This window comes from Artemia sp. Qi Xiang Cuo, chromosome 6 (genome assembly GCF_049724085.1).
Source record: "Artemia sp. Qi Xiang Cuo chromosome 6, ASM4972408v1, whole genome shotgun sequence".
Lineage (NCBI taxonomy): Eukaryota > Metazoa > Arthropoda > Branchiopoda > Anostraca > Artemiidae > Artemia > Artemia sp. Qi Xiang Cuo.
In genome coordinates, this window is record NC_142799.1 from 34,901,234 (window position 1) to 34,923,556 (window position 22,323).

At 32.4% G+C, this 22,323-nt stretch overlaps 1 protein-coding gene across 1 annotated transcript in view; it reads left to right on the plus strand.

Annotated features, from left to right (window-relative positions):
• The window catches only part of LOC148951161 (transmembrane protein 26), a 224,438-nt gene extending 221,161 nt beyond the window's left edge, over positions 1-3,277 (plus strand). Inside the window, exon 2 of the mRNA XM_089091010.1 lies at positions 3,082-3,277. Coding sequence (XP_088947136.1) covers positions 3,082-3,277 — 196 coding nt within the window. The remainder of the gene's footprint in view (positions 1-3,081) is intronic.
• The last annotated feature ends 19,046 nt before the right edge of the window (positions 3,278-22,323 follow it).

Below are 22,323 nucleotides of genomic sequence, written 5' to 3' on the forward strand. Positions count from 1 at the left end.
TTTAGATTTTAACCGTTTTTCTCTATTAAATTCTATACATGCATATATACGCAGTTATTGCTCGTATATATATGCTCGTATACAGTTATTGCTCGTATATATATAGTAAGTATATATATAGTAAGTATATATATATATATATATATATATATATATATATATATATATATATATATATATATATATATATATATATATATATATATATATATATATATATATATATATATATATATATATATATATTTATATATACATATATATATATATATATATATATATATATATATATATATATATATATATATATATATATATATATATATATATATATATATATATATATATATATATATATATATATATATATATATAGCTTTGCTGCCAGGTCCAAGCACTTATCACGCGGCATGCTTTTGTATATTGGTTCTCGTTGTCGCTTGTCTTCTAACCGCAAATAATGTGAACTTCTTCTTCATGTCATGGCGTGATGTTAGGCTCGATACATCCACCCTGGGAACGTAATGGATGTGCCGCTAAATTGAGATTTGTTCAACTACTTTGAAGCTAAAAACTTTACAACTATTGATGGTTCGGTCATCATTTAAGTTGAATGAAGCTAAAGCGAAACACGAGTTTAAGTTTTGGATTCGTTTGTGGAACTCTTCAAGTAAGGATCTAAAAAAAAGGCAAACTAATTCATTCGGAAACTGAGGAAGCGGCAATCCTATTTGACCATGCAAGAAGCAATTTTCTAATGAATCACCTTTGTTTACTACTCTCTCCTCGGGAAAATACAGGGCTACATAGTGAATACAACATCAAAGGGCCCTAATGAGGTGTAATTAATATTTGCATAGTTTACGGCATCTTTGGTGGTTTGTACTGGATTTTGTGCCATAGTTTGTTGGCCTTTTTTTTTTTTTTGCCTACTACTAACCCGATTTAGTTCTTAGTAACAGTTCGTTATCACGAAAAGTTTGATGTGACATTTCAAAAAATTCCATCAGCACTGAAAGTGCTTTAGCAAAACAAACATTTTCAAAGAAAATATGGCTTATTCTGCATTATTTCCCTAAAATATATAAGGGATAGGAGATTTATTCTTAAAACTGTGAGAGATAGTCCTGCTCTTTACGCTAAAGATTGCCTTTTTGTCACAACTCTACTTTTTAAAGAAACAAAAAAACTAAGAGTAAGGAGCGGGTCGTTGAGGAGGGGACATCCCCTTTCATATACGGAATCACTTCTTCTTATTTTATGTTTTGGAGCTACTCCTTATTTTCAGTTAAAAAACTTGTTTTTTTATTTAAATTATGAACGTTTTTCTACTAATGCAAGTTCAAATATGACTCATCGTCTGTGAACAATTAAAATGAAATTTGTATATCAATTTTGGCAAAGTTCACTTCCGTGTAAAAGTTTCCTCTGGAAAGTTCAACTCCAGAAACTACCCCCCAATGTGAAAATCTCACCGTATAAAACCAAAATTATTTATTATGTTTATGAGGGGGATGTCCTCTCATACAATGCCAAGAAATCTGGCTCCCCCTCCATGAAAAATTCCTTCCCTCCACGGAAAATCCCATCATGTAAAGTTATTCCCACATAAAATACTCTCCCCACCAGGGAAATTTGCCACAGACAATTCTATTCTAGCTGAAAATTACCCCTGGAAAATTTCTTGCGGAGGGTTCCGGCTGAAAAACTTTTCTTAGCCCACTTTTATTTGAAAAAGACTTTAATTTCTGATTGTTTTTAGAATCATGCTGGAAATACCCCTCCGTGGAAAATTCTTCTCACAATTACTCCCACTCCCTCTGGAGGATTTATCTTATGGAAAACTCCCCCATGAAGAATTTCTCCCGTGGAAAATCCCATCACCTACGAAAAGATACTCTAGACAGGTCCAACTCGGTAAATATTTCCCCAGGATAATTCCCCTTAATATCTTCACATGTAAAATTGAGCCGGCAAAGAAAAAGTAAGACAAATAAAAAAGAATTTTGAGTAGGAATCTTGGCAAATTTCCCCAGTGTAAAATTTCCCTTCGAAAGTCCACCTCTCGGGAACTTCTCTCCTCACGAAAAATAATCCCCATAGAAACTCCCCCTCCCCGAAAAATGTTTGTATGCTTCTCAATAAGAAATACTATACGTAAATAATAGGCAAATTTCCTGACTAACAAGCCTTTCCCCACGGGCAGTGGGGGGTTGTGTTATCCTCAAAGACATAGTTACTGGGCTTTTCAACTATATTGAAACAAAAGGCTATCTCGAAATTTTGATCGGATGACTTTTAGGAAAAAATGTGGGTGGGAGGGGGTCAGTTACACTCCAATCTTTTTGGTCACTTGAAAAGGACACTAGAACTTTTAAGTTCCGTTCGAATGAGCCCTTTCTCGATATTCTAGGATCATTGGTTCGATGCAATTACCCCTGGGAAAAACAAACAATCAAATACAAGTAAACACGCATCCGTGATCTTTCTTCTGGCCAAAAAAAAAATCTCATTTTTGCAGATGGAAGCTTGAAACTTCTACGGCAGGGTTCTCGGATACGCTAATATGATTGTTTGATTTTCATTAAGATTCCTTGACTTTTAGGTGGTGTTTTCTCCCTTTTTCGAAAATCAGGTAAATTTTCTCCGGGTTGTAGCTTTGATACGCTACGCTGAAGTTAATGAATCTTATGTACTGGAATTAACATAATAAGCCAATTCTTTTGATATATCTATTGATATCAAAATTCCGTTTTTTAGAGTTTCAGCTACAATTGAGCCGCATCGCTCCTTACTTATAGTTCGTTACCACGAACTGTTTGATTCAAGTCATCAGCTAAACTTATCCTAATACGAGTACATCCTTGAATAATCGAAGGGCATGATTTATGCACAACAAGAAAATGTTATTTTTCAGTTATGGTTTATAATACTAAAAATAGACTTTTGCTCGAGAATGCTAGGTTTTTTTATAAGACTAATTGATGACTCATGGGGGCTTGTTACAAATTTTTCTTTCACTTAGATTCCTCTGAGACTTAAACTGTCTTTGTTAGGTTCATTTTTATTATCTCCCTGCAGGTTTTGCCCAAGTGTCTTTCTGTATCTATCGTCGGTAGTTCCAGCGATATGGCTTTTGGAATTTGATAAGCTTGATAGAAGATTAGAGGTTCAAGAAGAAATAGAATTCATTTCTACTAATTCATCGGAAGAACTTCCTGCAATTCAGACTTTTGGAGTAAGTTTTAAATCATTTAATTTGTTCACTATTAATTGAAAAAATTTATTTCTAGATAAGCCATAGAATCATAAAGTAGCAAACAAAAATAACGAACTATTTCAAAAGCATCTAAATAGTCTTTTCCCAGCCGTAATATCGATAGCTGCTACTTTACATGTTAGATTCTCAGTCAAACAAAAACCAGGAAATTGGATTTTAGTAGCCAATACACATTAATCAGGTTACAAATTAACAGACTGATTAACAAGACAACTTATCACTCTCACCAGCTGTGATATCAATAGCCAGTAGGCTAACATCATTCCTTAATATGTATAAATATATTCGATTATTACCCAAAATAAAAAACTAATGAACTATATTGTCAACTTCCCAAATAAGATTTTTTCTGTCTATAACATGGAAAATTTCAAGCTATGACGTGAGTTTCTTAAATTAATCTACAGACCTGAAGCCACCAAGATAGCTTCACCCCGGATTTGTTTACAAAATAACCGTGAAATATCTATTTCATAAAGCAAAGGAAAGCCATGGGATGGAAAGTCAGACCTGGGCTCATCTTACAGAAGTGTATCTTATTAGGCAAAACATTTACATAAACCATTTAGGGACACACTTATAATATCAATGATATATAATACATAATAACATACGCTTATAACACTTATAATATAATATAATGATATGGGTAACGCATTTTGCATTTTTACATCAGGTATAATGCTTTACTAATTTGACGTTTCAGATTAGCTCAAAACCGTACAGTATGCAAAACTGTATGTGTAAGTGTGGAACTTGACTGAAGATCCACGACGGGTATGATAAAATCCCTTATGTATTTAAAAATCAGCAAATGTAACTTATGGCTTCTTGGAGATTTTTGTACTCCAAGGGGGATTTAATGCTCCCCTTGTCCTCCTCTCCAGATGTCCCTGCTACCCAGTAAAAAATGAGCTTAGCAGGATAATGTGCTTAGGGCATAATCCTAAAAATATAGAAAAATATTAATGGTCGGCTTATTTGTGTAATTTTATAGATATAAGATAGGTTACTCGCTGCGTGTTGCTGCGATCTTAAAAGAAAGGAATTAAAAAAAAACCTGGGAGATTCCCTCGTGGAAATATCCCCCGCAGAAAACTCCTGATGGGTGGAAAATACATCTTGGAAAATCATACACCGCGGAAAATCCCCCCCCCCCTTTGAAACTCCCCCTGCGTTTTTGTAGCGATCAATGACAAATTTGTAGGTATTTCTGTAAAGTTTGAATTACTTAGGGTAAATAGCGCTCATTCAGGGGCTAGCAGACTTATAAGCCCTCCAGGGATTATTTTTTCTCCATCGGCTTTTAAGAAAAACAGCAGTAATCAATGAATTTGCTTGAAAGGTCTTCTTACGTCAACGACTTGGGTGGTATATTACAAACAGCTTCTTTACTAGACTTATAACAAGTACCAATACAGGACAAAAATCAAAGTCATTCTCTTCCGCATGAGTTTTTTGCCAACCTTGTCGTAAGAATAGTTAATTCAGCTTCATCATATTTAAAGAAAATCAATTTAGACCCAATAGTCTGCTTTATAGTCATTTTGTCAAAGTAGAAGCTTGAGTAAACAGAGAAATGATCAGACATTTCACTTAATAAGATGTAATTTAGGCTCGAGGCACTTTTACGGAAGATATTGTCAATCAAAGTGGTCGTATAAAGCGCATGTGCATAGACAGAAGAAAATCTAAAGATGATGAAAAATTCATAAGACGGCTAACCTTGTTGATTACGTTATTGTAAACTAAAGACTGGCATGATCGATAGGAGATGCTAGGGTATATAGGAGTGCTGTTATTGGTATTAAATGTAAAGATCACCATCTAGTAGTGTCTAGAGCTAATATAAAGCTGAAATTTAGGAAGGACACTTACCTTCCGGGAAGCTATATTTGTAGACTCCAGGATGAGAATTTGTGAGAAACTTCCCAGGAGCAGCTGAATACTAAATGGAGAGCCTAAAATTTGACAATGTTGAAGATGGATGGAATAATTTTAGGAAAATGGTTTGTGAAGTCACTGATTGTGTCTTTGGGATGGCAGTTAGGAACACAGCTAAGAATGTTAATGAAAATGCTTTATGTTTCGTAGAGAGAAGGAGGGGCTTGTACAAGAGTTTTTTGTGTTATAAATCATGTTAAAATAAAATGGATGTACGGAAACTGGAGAGAAAGCTTTTAAATATGAATTAAGAAGGTATGAATTGAAGGCCATGGATAAAATTGCTGATGATCATGAAAATGCAGCCAGATGGCACTAGAGGAGCATATTGTGCTGGTATGTTAAAAATTGAGAGGAAGTGGTCAATCTAAACTTACCCCAGTTAAAGATATGAATAGGGCCGAAGTTAGTGATAAGAAAAGAATTAATGAGAGATGGGATAAACTCATAAGAAATGAAATTGAAAAGAATGAAACAGTTTATAACACTTTAGAACTGAAGGAAAATTTGTTTTATGAAGTAAAATTAGTCACAGTCCTAAAAGGATTAAAGTTTTTTAAAAGTGGTGGCTGTGAAGTTAGAGACAAATCACTGAAGACATTGAATTTGATTTTTGAAAAACGGGAAGTGCCCACTGATTTTAGGAAAACTTTAATTTAACTCCTCTATAAGAAAGGCAATAAGAGATAGTGTGATAATTATAGAAGCATTGGATTGGTGTCTTTCGGAAGCAAATTACATTGGAGGCAAGTATGGTAATACTTTTTAGACTTCAAGATGCCTTATTTAAATCATTAAGAGTAAAACAGTGGGGTCTTACGAAGGGTAAAGAACACGTCAACCAAATTTTAACTCTTAAGTTAATAATTGAAAAGTCTGTGAGTCTTCAAACCCCTATAGTCCTCAGTTTTATAGATTATGAGGAGGAGTTTGATTCAGCTGATAAAAGAGCTTTAGCGAAGATCCCATCTGTGTATGGTACACCAGATAAATATATTAAAGTAATTATTGTTGTACAGGAGAATAACATTGCCGAAGTTAAGGAAGGAAATATTTTTGATTTATGTAAATTATCTTTATTATGTTGTAAAAAAGCAGAAACTTATTAATTGCTGTAGACTTTGTCATCCTGAGCCTTCCCTTGCCCATAGTGGCAACTATAGTTCGCCCTCTTCTGATTTCCTTTTTTGTTTTGCTGATGACAGCATACTTGGCACTTCGGGAAACTGCGAATCAGATTTTCGATTAAATTTGGAAAATTTGTTTGGGAGGGTAATTTTGTGGCTTGATGCTAATTATCTTACCCTAAATTTTTCCAAGTCCAGTTTTTTTATTTTTTCCCGTGTTTCTCAGGTTTATCCCCTGTTTTCAAAAATTCACCAGCCAAATGGGATAATTCACAGATCTAAAGATCGATATTTTCGTTTTTTGGGCATTCTTGCTGATGAAAACTTATCTTTCAAATGTCACATTGATTTTATTAAAATGAAGATATGCAGGAGTCTCGTTATTTTAAGGAAACTTAGGCATACTTTTCCTGGATCAATTTTGAAAACCCTTTTTCACTGCTTAATCCAATCTTACGTTTCTTACTGTTCAATAGTGGGGAGGCCAACCTTTCTTTCACTGTTCAAACCACCTTCTAAAGTCTACAATAGAGCTAGAAGTCTTATTCAGGAAACAAATTGTTCATTAGTTATCCAATTGCATGATCTTGAGTCACTGTAAATTCTTTCATGCGCATGCTTTACTTTTCTCAGCTTCATGGTGACCTCCCCCGGCCCATAAGTGTTCCGCTATCTTTTACCTCTGATGATAATAATTATAATCTTCGCAATATGACAAATCATGTTCAAGTTCCATTTACTCCTTGCATAAGGTCAGTTTTAATCCTTTAATGGCGTGTCATATTGTTTGGAATAAGTTGCCTGAATCGGCTCGAAGGTGCCACTCATTTGGTTCGTTTAAAAAAAATTGTTAAAAATTCTTTGGCTTCGTAGAAATTATTTGTATCGGTTTTTTTTATTATTATTATTTTTTTTAGTCTATTTAATCTACTTAATTAATTTAGTATATTTATTTCATTTTTTCCTATAGTTTCATTTTATCTATATTTTCTTTTCTTCTTCTTTTGCTCTTATGTCTGTGAGTAACTGATCATTTTAAATTTTGTTTTGTTTTTAACCTCTCAGCAAGTAACTTATTTGTCCTCTCCCTTCTTTACAGGGAAATGAGTCTTTGAGGGAATAATAACGTGTATCATTGTATATGTATTTAATGAAGAACAAATCTTGTCTTATCTAAATTAGATTGTTAGCGCGTTTCGTACTAAATCAGGAGTTAAGCATGGTTGCGTTCTATCCCTCTTTATTTGTTTCGGTTTGAGACTTTGTCCTAAGAAGCCAGCAAAGGGAATGGGAGAACAAGGCGTCAAGTGTGGGAGTAAAATTATCGTAGATTTAGATTATGCTGATGATTTGAGCATTCTAGATGAAAATGTTAACAAAATGAATGATGTTTTAGAGGTTTTGAGAGTTCAGGGTGCAAGAATAGTTTTAAAATTAATGTTGAGAAGACTAAGTCGTCAAGACTCGCAATAAGTAAATATGAAGAGGTGATCTTGGGTAACAAGAAAATCAATCAAGTGGATAACTTATACTAATCATAGGTAGCATTATTAGCAAAGACGGTGGGTGCAGTGAAGATGCTAAAAGTAGAATAGCCAAGGCCTATGGGTGTTTTTTCAATTTTGAAAAAAGTTGGGAAGAATAGGAAAATAAGCATTTGAACCAAGATTCGAATATTGGAAGCTACAATGATGACAGTGGTCAAGTATGGTTTTAAAGCGTGGTTGTTCTGAAAGATGGAGGAGGATTTGTTTGAAGTTTTTCAGAGAAATTGCCTATGGATTTTTTGGGTATCCGGCTGACGGCCCGTATCTCAAGTAGTAAGTAGCATGAAAAATGTGGTTCAATCCCGCTTCTTAGGGCTATAATGAGAGTAAGCTTGAGATGGCTGGGACAAGCTCTGCGGATGAAGGATGACCGAAAGCCAAAGATCAATCTTATCAGACAGTAGGGAGGCATCTCCAATTCCGACACGAACAAGATCACACGACCATTTCTAGGCCAATCAAAGGGCTACAATACGACCAGTACAAGACCAGACGCCTTTTGAATTCGACCGGGAGTGACATCACTTGACCTCCAATGAATTTACCTTGAATTTATGTAACAGGATGTTGTCGAAATCAACCTACGTATTATCTGCTTCGTCACAATTCCACCCGTATGATTTGTTTTTGCATCTCGTCCAAAATTGATTGCATTATTAGCGGTATCTAATAATGATAAAAACTTATATCATTTTCATAGAGGTGAAACAAAGCACGATATTATTCATATTTTTAATTGGATTGTATGAAGGGGATAAAAGAGTTAAAAGTACGTACCAGTTAAGGTAAGTCTAAGAGGATGATACGTCTTAGGCAACGTAACATAACTGTTAGAATAACATCACTGGTATCAATCTATGGAAACGGTTAGCGATATCAAGAAGATTTTGTGACTTAAATTGGCTTTTCTTCATAGGTGACGTATGAAAACTTTGATATTTTTAGGGAGGTGGGGGACGATTCAAGGGCTCTTTGGGTACATTCTTATGCCCTTCTTTTTCAAAATTAGCTAGTGAAAATATTAAACAATGTAGAAGACTTATGAAAATTTTAATATTTTTTAGGGAGGTGGGGGATGTTTCAAGGGGCTCATTGGGTACATTTTTGCATCTCGTCCAGAATTGATTGCAGCATTAGCGGTATCTAATAATGATAGAAAGTGTATAATGATTTTCATAGGGGTGAAACAAAGCTCAATATTATTCATATTTTTAATTGGATTGTATGAAGGGGATAAATAAGTTAAAAGTGCGTACCAGTTAAGGTAAGTCTGAGAGGATGATAAGTCTTAGGTAACTTGACATAAATGTTAGAATAACATCACTTGTATCAATTTATGGAAACGGTTAGCGATGTCAAGAAGATTTTGTAACTTAACTTGGCTTTCCTTCTTAGGTAACTTATGAAAACTTTAATATTTTTAGGGAGGTGGGGGATGATTCAAGGGCTCATTAGGTACATTTTTGCATCTTGTCCAGAATTGATTGCATTATTAGCAGTATCTAATAATGATAAAAAGTTATATCAGTTTCATAGGGGTGAAACAAAGATCGATATTATTCATATTTTTAATTGGATTGTATGAAGGGGATAAAAGAGTTCAAAGTGCGTACCAGTTAAGGTAAGTCTGGGAGGATGATAAACCTTAGGGAACTTGATATAAATGTTAGAATAACATAACAGTTATCAATGTGTGGAAACGGTTAGCAACGCCAAGAAGATTTTGTGACTTAACTTGGCTTTACTTCTTAGGTGACTTGTGAAAACTTTAATATTTTTAGCGGGATGGGGGATGATTCAAGGGCTCATTTGGTACATTCTTATGCCATTCTTTTTCTAAATTAGCTAGTGAAAATATTAAACAATGTAGGCGCCTTATTAAAACTTTAATATTTTTTAGGGGATGGGTGGATGATCCAAGGGCTCATTGGGAACATTCCTATGTCCTTTTTTTCAAAATAAGCGAGTGAAAATATTAAACAATGTAGGCGAATTATGAAAACTTTAATTTTTTTTAGGGGGGTGGGGGATGATTCAAGGGCTCATTGGGTACATTCTTATGCCTTTCTTTTTCAAACTACTGATTTTTTTTGGGGGGGGGACTTGGAATTTTTTTTATGACTCTTAAAATTACATGAAATATGCTCGCGGCTGTACAAATCGTACTCTATGCATGCTCGTAGACACGAGGCGGCTTTCACAGTGGTACTCTATGGCACGTTATCGACACTACCTAGTTTATTGCATGTTTTTTGGTCATCAATCATTGTACAGTGGAAGAATAAACACATAAGTCGTATCTTTAAAAAAGTGAAGATGGAGCATTTTAAGAAAGTGTGTTCACATGATAGTGTTATTGTAGCATTGAATGCTGACAAGGAGAAGTATTTGAACTATGAATCAAGTACAAGTGGTAGCACTATTTGAAATGTATGCGTTGATTGTCATGACAGTAAGGAAATAATTTTCTTTGGAGTACCAAAAAAAATCAACTCTTATGATGGTGGATATGCGAGATTGAGATCTCCAGAGATGATTGCCCTCAAAAAGAATGCCAACATAAAAATAAGAGTGGATGAAGAGGGGCATATTCTTGCTAGTGCTTGTGGTAAACTGTTACCCAGTGTTAAACCCCATCGTCAGCTTTCGGGTATTAGTATTCAATGGAAGATCAAAAGAAGACTGGCATACTCTTCTACTAATATCATAAACCATATCTTGTCTACGGGCAGGAGCTATTACCTGTGTAAAAATAATGTGGTAATAGACAGTGAAATTGCTGGATAAATAAAAAGGGCATTGGCAGAAAATATCACTAATGAATATAAAGATGAATTGATGAAAAACAAATTGTCAACAAATGTTATTACTGCTATTGATCATATAGTCAATGAACCTAATAATAGCAACAACGAAATATATATTGAACATTTAGGTAACACCCCAGTAAAAATAGTGTATGACACAAAATGGAATAACGATTATTCTACTGATTACGAACTAAGAGAAAACAATAGCTACAGCATCAAGGGAGAACATGATGAAGTGTTTTATGGAACAGATTCAAAATGTCCAAAGTTGTTCAATGACATTTATAATGTAAAATAATGTATGCAACATAATTTTTTTTTATGTTAATATTCTACATTTCATTATTTTAATAAAAATATTTTATGCACTACTTTGACATATTCCCATTATTTTTAGGGTATGGTAGAACGTCAAACGTTTAGAATATCTATTAAAAAGTTGGAGATATAAGAAAAAGAAATTTTCAAAAATAAAGATACTACTGCTACTAACAGGCTCATAGGGGACATATTAGAAAATGAGATAGGTTAAAAGGACTTTTACCAAAGTCTGAGAGAGATGACCTGAATTTTTTAACTCGAAAATCTCTACCGACAAGCAAACACCCAATATAGTCAAAAAGACAGAGTTTTCAGTTTTCAGAAACAGGAACATCCACGTTTAAAATATATCTGATTTTATTAATAGTATTTGATTTTTAATAAAGTCATAACAAACTCTTTCTTGAATTCACCATACAGAAATTTTATTCAAGAAATTATGAAAAGTTGTAAGTAAGTAACAAGCTCTTTCTGGAATTCGCCTCTTGGACACACAACACAGAAATTTCATCCAGGAAATTATGAGATAATTGCAAGTAAGTAACAAACTCTTTCTTGTATTCACCTCTTGGATACACAATACAGAAATTTCATTCAAGAAATTATTAAAAAATTGTAAGTAAGTAACAAACTCTTTATTGAATTTGCCTCTTGGATACACAATACAGACATTTCATTCAAGAAATTATGAAAAAATTGTAAGTAACAAACTCTTTCCTGAATTCACCTCTTGGATTCACAATACAGAAACTTCATTCAAGAAATTATGAAAAAATTTAGAGTAACTAAAAAACTCTTTCTTGAATTTGCCTCTTGGCCAAACAATACAGAAATTTCATTCGAGAAATTATGAAAAATTGTAAGTAAGTAACAAACTCTTTCTTGAATTCGCCTCTTGGACACACAACACAGAAATTTCATACAGGAAATTATGAGATAATTGCAAGTAAGTAACAAACTCTTTCTTGTATACACCTCTTGGATACACAATACAGAAATTTAATTCATGAAATTATTAAAAAATTGTAAGTAAGTAACAAACTCTTTATTGGATTCACTTCTTAGTTACACAATACAGACATTTCATTCAAGAAATTATGAAAAAATTGTAATTAAGTAACAAACTCTTTCTTGAATTCACCTCTTGGATACAGAAATTTCATTAAAAAAATTATGAAAAAATTGTAAGTGAGTATCAAACTTTCTTGAATTAGCCTCTTGGATACACAATACAGACATTTCAATCAAGAAATTATAAAAAAAACTGTAAGTAACAAACGATTTCTTGAATTCACCTCTTGGATTCACAATAAAGAAATTTCATTCAAGAAATTATGCAAAATCTCATCCAGGTAATTATGAGAAAATTGTGAGAAAAGTAAGTAACAAACTCTTTCTTGATTTCACCTCTTGGATACACAATACCGAAATTTCCTTCAAGAAATTATTACAAAATTGTAAGTAACAAACAAACTCTTTCTTGAATTTACCTCTGGGATACACAATACAGAAATTTCATTCAAGAAATTGTGAAAAATTGTAAGTAAGTAACAAACTCTCTTGAATTTGCCTCTGGGACAGACAACACGGAAATTTCCTCCAGGAAATTATGAGAAAATTGTAAGTAAGTAACCAATTCTTTCTTGAATTCTTCTCTTGGATACACAACACGGGGATTTAATCCATGAAAATGTAGAGTTTTGGAAAATGCAGAAATTTAATAATGGCTCTTGTAAATTTTCTGTTTGATTATGAAATAATAAATTTTTAAAAACATGAAATTTTTTGCAATTAAAAACGAACAAAAATTAATTAAAAAACTTTTCGAACAATTACATTTTCAAAAGAAAAGTAAAGGTCATTTTAATCTTAAGATCAGCAGATGCAAATACAATTTAAAATTTAAAATCGAAACAATCAGAAATTACTATTAAGGAATAGATGAAACCAACACTAACCGCTATGACTGAGTTTATATTTTAGTTTCAAGAATCAAAATTAGTTAATACTCTCTATGATTTGTCTTATAAAGCTGGAAAAGTAAAGTGTGATTTATTAAAATTCACAAATGTAATTTTATTTTCTACGATAAATATGATAATGAGATAAAGAGAGCAAAGAAAGCTGAAATAAAGTTAAATAATTGCTTAGACGTAAATTTTCTGTAAACATAGTTCTAATTAATCACTTCTAAAAAGGTAAGTATAGACCACTCATCCTATATGGTGGGGGAGCATGCACAGCTGGCTAAAGCAGTTAACACTTGCCTGGAAGCTCGAAATGTAGAGTGAGATTTTGGAAAATGTAGAAATTTTATTATGATTATTTGAAATTTTCGGTTTGATTATGAGCCATTATATTGCGAAAACAAACAAAAGTTAGAAAAAAATGAAAAATTATCCTGAATTATCCCTGCAATACGGCTAAAAATTAAGAATTAATAAAAACTGTCAAATAGCTAAAGGGAATATGATTAGACAATGAACATGACTTTGGCGTTAACACACAAAAGTTAGATATATTACATATTATCCTTGATTAAATATTCATTACGTATAAAAATTTAGTATAAATAACAATTTTAAACTAGATAAAGTGTAAATTATTCAAAAATGTGCCAGTACATTTCTTCAACACACAAAAGTTAGAAATAATGCACAATTTACCTTAAGTACAAATGCCATGCCGCTAAAAATGTATACTAATATAACCATTTATTATAGCACGATGTGACTGTTGATAATTATGTACCATTATATAGAATAATCACTCCCCAGTTAGAAAACTTGCATAAGTTCCATTACGGACATCTGCTATACGTCTAAAAATGTCGTTTTCATTAAAAAAGTATTCTATCTAAATTGATAATGTTTTATATATGAGCCTTTAAATTGATTTAACACACAAAAGTTATACAAAAAGCAAAATTTTAATTTATTACATATGCAATACGTCTAAAAATGTAGTATTAATAAACAATTAAAAATATATCAAGTGAAATTGTTTTGTATATGTGCCTTAATATTGATTCAACACACAAAAGTTAGTAAAATTGCTAAATTTTCCTTTATTACATATGCAATACGGCAAAAAATGTCGAATAAATGAAATAATAAAAAAAGCTAAGAGAATTTGTGTTGTTAAGGAGGCATTATATTGCATAATATAAAATTTGAAAGACAAATTCCATTTCTTACGGTTTTAAATCTGCATAACGGCTAAAATGAATAACTCATAGATTTTCAACTAGCTAAGAGACATTCTGAATTCTATTCGAATCATGTGATCGTGTTCAAAGAGTTCGTGTTAACGAATTGTAAGTAAGGAGCGTCCCGGCTCAATGGTATCCTAAACTCATGAAAACAGGTTTTTAGCTCCATGAAGGTAAAGCAAGTTGACATTTCCTTTAAAGAATCAGATTTCAATTTTGATTTTAAATATATAGTCTACTCCTACCCATCAAAAGTTACATGCCTGAGAAAATATGGCTTATTTTCGGAAATTGGGAGAAATACCCCCTAAAAGTTATAAAACCTTAATGAAAATCATCTCATCATATTCATCGTATCACAGAACCCTACTATAGAGGTTTCAAGCTCATATCTACAAAAAATGTGGAATTTTGCTTTTTTACCAGAAGAAAGATCACGGATGCGTGTTTATTTTTATTTATTTATTTTTTTTGTTCCAGGGGTTTTCGTATCGACCCAATGGTCATATAATATCGTTGGAGGACTTATTGAAACGGAAATTAAAAGTTCTAGTTCTCTTTTTAAGTGATCAAAAATGGAGGGCAAATAGGCCCCCTCCCACGCTCATTTTTTTCCAAAAGTCACCTGATCAAAATTATGACTTTCAGAGTCGAGTATTTCTAGCAAAAAATATAGTTAATTCTAATTAGTGGTATTCAAAATGTGGCTTACAGAAAACTAATTTCCAGATCTGGATATTCCAAAACGTCACGTTTTTGTAAGAAAAATTATAGAAATAAAATATATTTCTATGGTTCAAATATTTAAAATCCATAGGGGAAAATATAAATTAAAATTTAAACAGACATTAACCATCGAAGGATCGGTGACTTCATTTGAACTATTCATTAATTTATATATATATATATCTTTATTTCAATATGCACTGAGCTTGATGTCATCAAAACAGTTAATAATATGCGGTAATAACTGTATATTTCCTTTCCATAATCAAATTAATAAATGTTGACCTATTGATATATGGAAAACAAGTTCATTTTATGTCTTCTTTTCATTTGCATAAGCCCCCCAATGACATAAGCCATTCTATGACTTGTTTTTCAGGAATAAAGTTATTTTTTTATGTGAACAAAGTAACTCCTGATATTTTAAAGTTCTTGTCATAATGTTAATATTTTTCAAAAATCTTATAAACAATTTTTTAGATTGATCTTTTATTAAACATAATTAAAAGCCACAATAACTATGTACTTAGAGATAAAATGAACTCTTCATCACCGGGGGGGATAGGTTTTTAATTTATGAAATTTAGACATAAACCGATAAAAGTTGGGGGTTGAAAAGATTTGTACTCCAACTCGAAACACAACAGTCGAGAGAGGGATCATTCTAATTGAAAAGATTCTAGTGATCCTTTTAAGTAACAAAAATAATTGGAAGGGTAACTAGCTTCACCCTCCCGCATCACCTTTTCCTAAATCGTCTAATGGGAGCCACGGATCCGAAGGCTGACCACGGACGGACACCACACCACCCGGGATCACAGACTGAAGACCCACCGCAGGTGGGTCCCCCACCCCCGGACTCATAAGCTAAAGGTCCACCGATGGTGGGACCCCCCTAACTACACCTCGGGGTCACAGACCGAAGGCCACCTACGGAATCAGGATCCGCCAGGGGTCACAGGCCGAAGGCCGACTGCAAACGATCGGAGCCCCAGTGGGACCCCCCATCCTCTCACCCCCGGACTCATAAGCCAAAGTGGTCGATCCCCACCCCAGGGGCCACAGGCTGAAGGTTAGGTTAGCAGTCTGGGTCTACCAGTCCCCAGGATAGGTTAGGTTAAGCCTAACCGGTAACCTAACCTAACCCAGGTTAGGTTAGGTTAGGTAACCTAACCTAACCTGGGATAGGTTAAGACCACTTAACCTAACCGTAGTCCTGGCCATGGAGACCCAGACTGTGCCGCCTTCAGACCTGTAGGCCAACCTGTGGGTAGGGTGATGCTAGACCTAACTATTGTCTTATGAGGTCCGAGAGGGTGTGTTGGAGTGGTCCCACTGGGGCTCCGATCGTTTGCAGTCGAGCCTTCGGCCTGTGACTCCTGGCGGATCCTGATTCCGTGGTGGCCTTCTGGTCTGTGACCCCTGAGGACGTGGGGGGGGTGGCTCCCACCATCGGTGGACCTTTAGCTTATGAGTCCGGGGGTGGGGGGACCCACCTGCGGTGGGTCTGCAGTCTGTGATTCCGGGTGGTGTGGTGTCCGTCCGTGGTCAGCCTTCGGATCCGTGGCTCCCATTAGACGATTTAGGTAAAAGGTGATGCGGGAGGGTGAAGCTAGTGACCCTTCCAATTATTTTTGTGACTTAAAAGGATCACTAGAATCTTTTCAATTAGAATGATCGCTCTCTCGACTGTTGTGTTTCGAGTTGGAGTACAAATCTTTTCAACCCCCAACTTTTAGCGGTTTATTTATAAATTTAATAAATTAAAAACCTATCCCCCCGGTGCTGACGAGGCCATTTTATCCATAAAGACAAAGTTATTGTTGCTTTTAATTATTTTTAAGAAAAGATACATCTAAAAAATTGATTATACGATTTTGTGAAAATAATAACATTATGACGAGAACTTTCAAATATCAGGAGTTACTTTTTTCACATAAAAAAAAGAACATTATTTCTGAAAAACAATTCAAATAATGGCTTATGTCATTGGGGGACTTATTCAAATGAAAAGAAGACATATAATGAACTTTTTTCCATGTTCCTATATGTCAACATTTATTAATTTGATTATTGAAAGGAAATATACCATTATTACCGCATATTATTTAGTGTTTAGATGACATCAACCTCAGTGCTTATTGAAATAAAGATATATATATATATATAAAGTAATGAATAGTTCAAATGAAGTCACCGGTCCTTCGATGGTTAATGTATGTTTAAATTTTAATTTATATTTTCCCCTATGGATTTTACATATTTGAACCATAGAAATATATTTTATTTCTATAATTTTTCTTACAAAAACGTGACGATTTGGAATATCCAGATCTGTAAATTAGGTATCTGTAAGCCACATTTTGCATACCACTAATTAGAATTAACTATATTTTTTGCTAGAAATACTCGACTCTGAAAGTCATAATTTTGATCAGGTAACTTTTGGAAAAAAATTAGCGTGGGAGGGGGCCTAGTTGCCCTCCATTTTTGATCACTTAAAAAGAGAACTAGAAATTTTAATTTCCGTTTCAATAAGTCCTCCAACGATATTATATGACCATTGGGTCGATACGAAAACTCCTGGAACAAAAAAAATAAATAAATAAAAATAAACACGCATCCGTGATCTTTCTTCTGGTAAAAAAGCAAAATTCCACATTTTTTGTAGATATGAGCTTGAAACCTCTATAGTAGGGTTCTTTGATACGATGAATATGATGATATGATTTTCATTAAGGTGTTATAACTTTTAGGGGGTATTTCTCCCATTTTCCAAAAATCAGCCATATTTTCTCAGGCGCGTAACTTTTGATGGGTAGGACTAAACTATATATTTAAAATCAGCATTGAAATCTGATTCTTTAAAGGAAATGTCAACTAGCTTTACCTTCATGGAGCTAAAAACCTTTTTTCAAGAGTTTCGGTTACCATTGAGCCGGGACGCTCCTTACTTACACTTCGTTAACACGAACTCTTTGAACGCGATCGCATGACTCGAATAGAATTCAGAATGTCTCTTCAAAAATAAAGATCATATTTATACATTTTCAAAAATCTCACTTTACGTTTACAGCTTAAAGTTTCATGTTTAGCCGTATTGCAGAGGTAAAAAAGTTCCATATCGCAATAAGTATTTCTTTTGTGTGTTTTCTAAAAATTCAGTCACTTAAATAGCACAATGTCCATTTTTCAAGATTAAATTTATAATTTAAAATAAAGATTTTGACGCATAGCTTATTAAGAAAATTAAAATTTTGAATATCTTCTTTCTGTTTAGTTATTATACAATATACATGCTAATAAATTTTCAATTGTAACTCTAGCAATTATAACTTTTTTAATTAAAATAAATTTTTAGACTTATAGCTTTTATAATACATGACCTTTCTGATTTTTTTCTATCAGTTCAGATTTATCGAACAATACGTTCACTTTAATAACTCAATTACCATCTCTATATAATTATATTAGAATTTATACTAAATTTTTAGCCGTAGTGCATTTGTAATAAAGGAACATATTGCATTTTTTCTAACTTTTGTGTGTTTTCTCAATATACTAGCTCATAAACGAAAAATTAACAATTTATATATTTTTAATTTTTATATTCTACTAAATTTTTAGACGTATAGCATATGTCATAAAGGAAATTTTTGAAAACTTTCTAACTTTTTATTTATGATTCAATCTAATTGTTCAGATTTAAAAAAATTTAAATTTATACCGTTTAAATTGCTTCTTAATTATTATGTTTTATACGTATTGCATAGGAACTAAAGGAACTTTTTTCATTTTTTCTAACTTTTGTGTGTTTTCTAATTTTATTTGAAAAAAAATTAAAAATTTACCATTATCTTTTTTAAATATTGAATTTATAATAAATTTTTATCCGTATTGCATTTGTAATAAAGTAAAATTTTGCATTTTTTCTAACTTTTGTGTGTTTTCTCAATTTACAGGCACATTATTAAAACAATTTCAATTTATATATTTTTAATTTTTAATGAATACTAAATTTTTAGCCGTATTGCATTTTTAATAAATGGAAATTTTACATTTTTTCTAACGTTTGTGTGTTTTCTATATTTAAAGTCTCATTTTTGAATATTTTACAATTAATCTATATTTAATGTTTAATTTATACTTCATGTTATGCCTAATTGATTATTTAAAAATGTTAATTATTGCATTTTTTCTAACTTTTGTGTGTTTTCTCTAAAGAATGTCTCTATAACAAAAAATTTTCACTTTATCTATAATAACTTTTTAGGGTATAAGAAATTTTTAGCCGTATTGCATATGGAATCCATGACAATTTATCATTTTTTCGTAATGTAGTTTTATGTAGCTATAGCAATTATCATAATTAAAATCATTTCACTTTAGATAGTTGAATTTTTGTATTAATTCATCAGTTTTATCCGTATTGCAGTGAAAATACAGGAAAATTTGGCATTTTTTCTAACTTTTGTGTTTTCGCAATAGAATTACTCATAATCAAAACATTTACAAGAATCATTATTAAATTTCTACATTTTCCAAAATCTCACTCTACATTTCGAGCTTCCAGGCAAGTGTTAACTGATTTAGCCAGCGGTGCAGGCTCCCCCACCAGAGAGGATGAGCGGTCTATACTTGCCTTTTAGGAGTGATTAATTAGAAATATGTTTACAGAAAATTTACGATTAAGCAATTATTTAACTTTATTTCAGCTTTCTTTGCTCTCTTTATCTCAATATCATATTTATCATAGAAAATAAAATTACATTTGTGCATTTTCATAAATCTCACTATACGTTTCCAGCTTTATAAGACAAATCAAAGGAAGTATTAACTACTTTTGATTCTTGAAACTAAAATATAAACTCAGTCATAGCTGTTCGTTTTGGCTTCATATATTCTTTAATATTAATTTCTGATTGTTTCAAGTTTAAATTTTAAATGGTATTTGCATCTGCTGAGCTTAAGTTTAAAATGACATTTACTTTTCCCTTGAAAACGTATTTTTCTAAAAGTTTTTTAATTAATTTTTGTTAGTTTTTAATTGCATAAAATTTAATGTTTTTAAAAAATTCTTATTTCATAATCAAACCGAAAATTTACAAGAGCCATTATTAAACTTCTGCATTTTCCAAAATCTCACTCTACATTTCGAGCTTCCAGGCAAATGTTAACTGCTTTAGACAGCTGTGCATGCTCCCCCACCAGATAGGATGAGCGGTCTATACTTACCTTTTTAGGAGTGATTACTTAGAACTATGTTTACAGAAAATTTACGTTTAAGCAATTATTCAACTTTATATCAGCTTTCTTTTCTCTCTTTATCTCATTATCATATTTATCATAGAAAATAAAAATTACATTTGTGCATTTTCATAAATCATACTTTACGTTTCCAGCTTTATAAGTCAAATCCTAGGGAGTATTAACTACTTTTGATTCTTGAAACTAAAATATAAACTCAGTAATGTCTGTTCGTGTTGGTTTCATCTATTCCTTAATAGTAATTTCTGATTGTTTCGAGTTTAAATTTTAAATGGTATTTACATCTGCTGAGCTTAAGTTTAAAATGACCTTTACATTTCTTTTTAAATCGTAATTTTTCTGAAAGTTTTTTAATTAATTTTTTTTCGTTTTAATTGCAAAAAATTTCATGTTTTAAAAAATTTCTTATTTAATAATCAAACCGAAAATTTACAAGAACAATTATTAAGTTTATGCATTTTCCAAAATCCCACTTTATCTTTCGAGCTTCCATTCAAAATAATGTTAACTGCCTTAGCCAGTGGTACATACTCCTTCACCATATATGAGGAGCGGTCTATACTTACCTTTTTAGGAGTGATTAATTAGAAGTATGTTTACAGAAAATTTACGTTTAAGCAATTATTCAACTTTATTTCTGCTCTCTTTGCTCTCTTTATCTCTTTATCGTATTTATCGTAGAAAATAAAATTTACATTTGTGCATTTTCATAAATCACACTTTACTTTTCCAGCTTTATAAGTCAAATTCAGTGGAGTAATAACTAATTTTGCTTCTTGAAACTAAAATATACACTCAGTCATAGCTGGTCGGTTTGGTTTAATTTATTCTTTAATAGTAAATTGCTTTTTTCTTCATGGAACTAAATTATAAGAATAATACTTACCTTTTTATAAGTGATTATTTACAATTATATTTATATGTAATTTACGATCAATCAATGATTCAACTATATTTCTTCCTCCTTTGATACAATGACGTAGCTCTGTCTTTTATTCAAAAAAAAATTTCCTTGGGGAGGTTTTTTTTTCCTGTTTCCATCACTGACACTGAATATAATACTTGCTTCTAAAAAATTTAATAAATCTCGCTCCGTATTTACAAAATAATAAAAAAAAAAACCCACATCTGTATAATTGATGAATTTTATAAATACAAAATTATAGATAAAATTAAAAAAATAAGTAAACATTTTTATTAAATTTATATAATACCCTTCAATATATTCATGAAGACTATACCTTTCCACAGAGCTTTTGGCCAGAGTGTTCTCGACCTTTTTTAGTATGTATGGAGCGAGTGGGGGCTCACTATCGAGGTAGAGGAGAATCTTCTAGCTAAATGTGCAGAGAACGAGAGCATTGAGATCACCTCTGAGGAGGAGGACGAACGTCTCTGTACATGTAGAGCGGTGGATCTGTTGGGGAGTGAGTCCTTGGTTAGAGTGCATATCCCGCAAGTTCGAGTGCGTGAATATTTATGTGCGGAGGAGATAACCTCTCTCATAAATATTGTGTCAGTGGAGGGGGATCTGTTGAGGAGTGAGTCCGAGTATTTATTTGCTTATGAGATACCCTCTCCCATAAATACTATATCAGTGGAGGAGGATGAGGTTCAAATAATAGAACCTCCTGAGGTAGTATACATAAAAACAGTGATAAATATGGATATTACAAAGGAATAAATATTTGAACATAGATTGTTTGTAAATTTGTTTATTAATAAAATGCATATATATATACAACAATGTCTTTAAATCTTCACTTTAGATTTCTTCATCTTCGAGGTATTGGCAACTGTCGCGAACCACTAATGCTGGTAAATCATTTGGATTCACTGTATATTGATCTTGATTGACTGCAAAGTCAGGGTCACATTTTCTACAGTACAATGTAACTTCACTCTTGTCATATCTGTTTTTTTAGTCAATGATACTATTTGCATTCATATTATGAAATTCAAGAGTTTCAATCTGTCTATTTGAAGCAATATCACATACAATGTTTTCAAGTGGTGAATCACATTCCGTCATAACCAAATAAAAATCACTTGGCTTATAGTCATAGTAGGTGGTGTGATCACAACGATG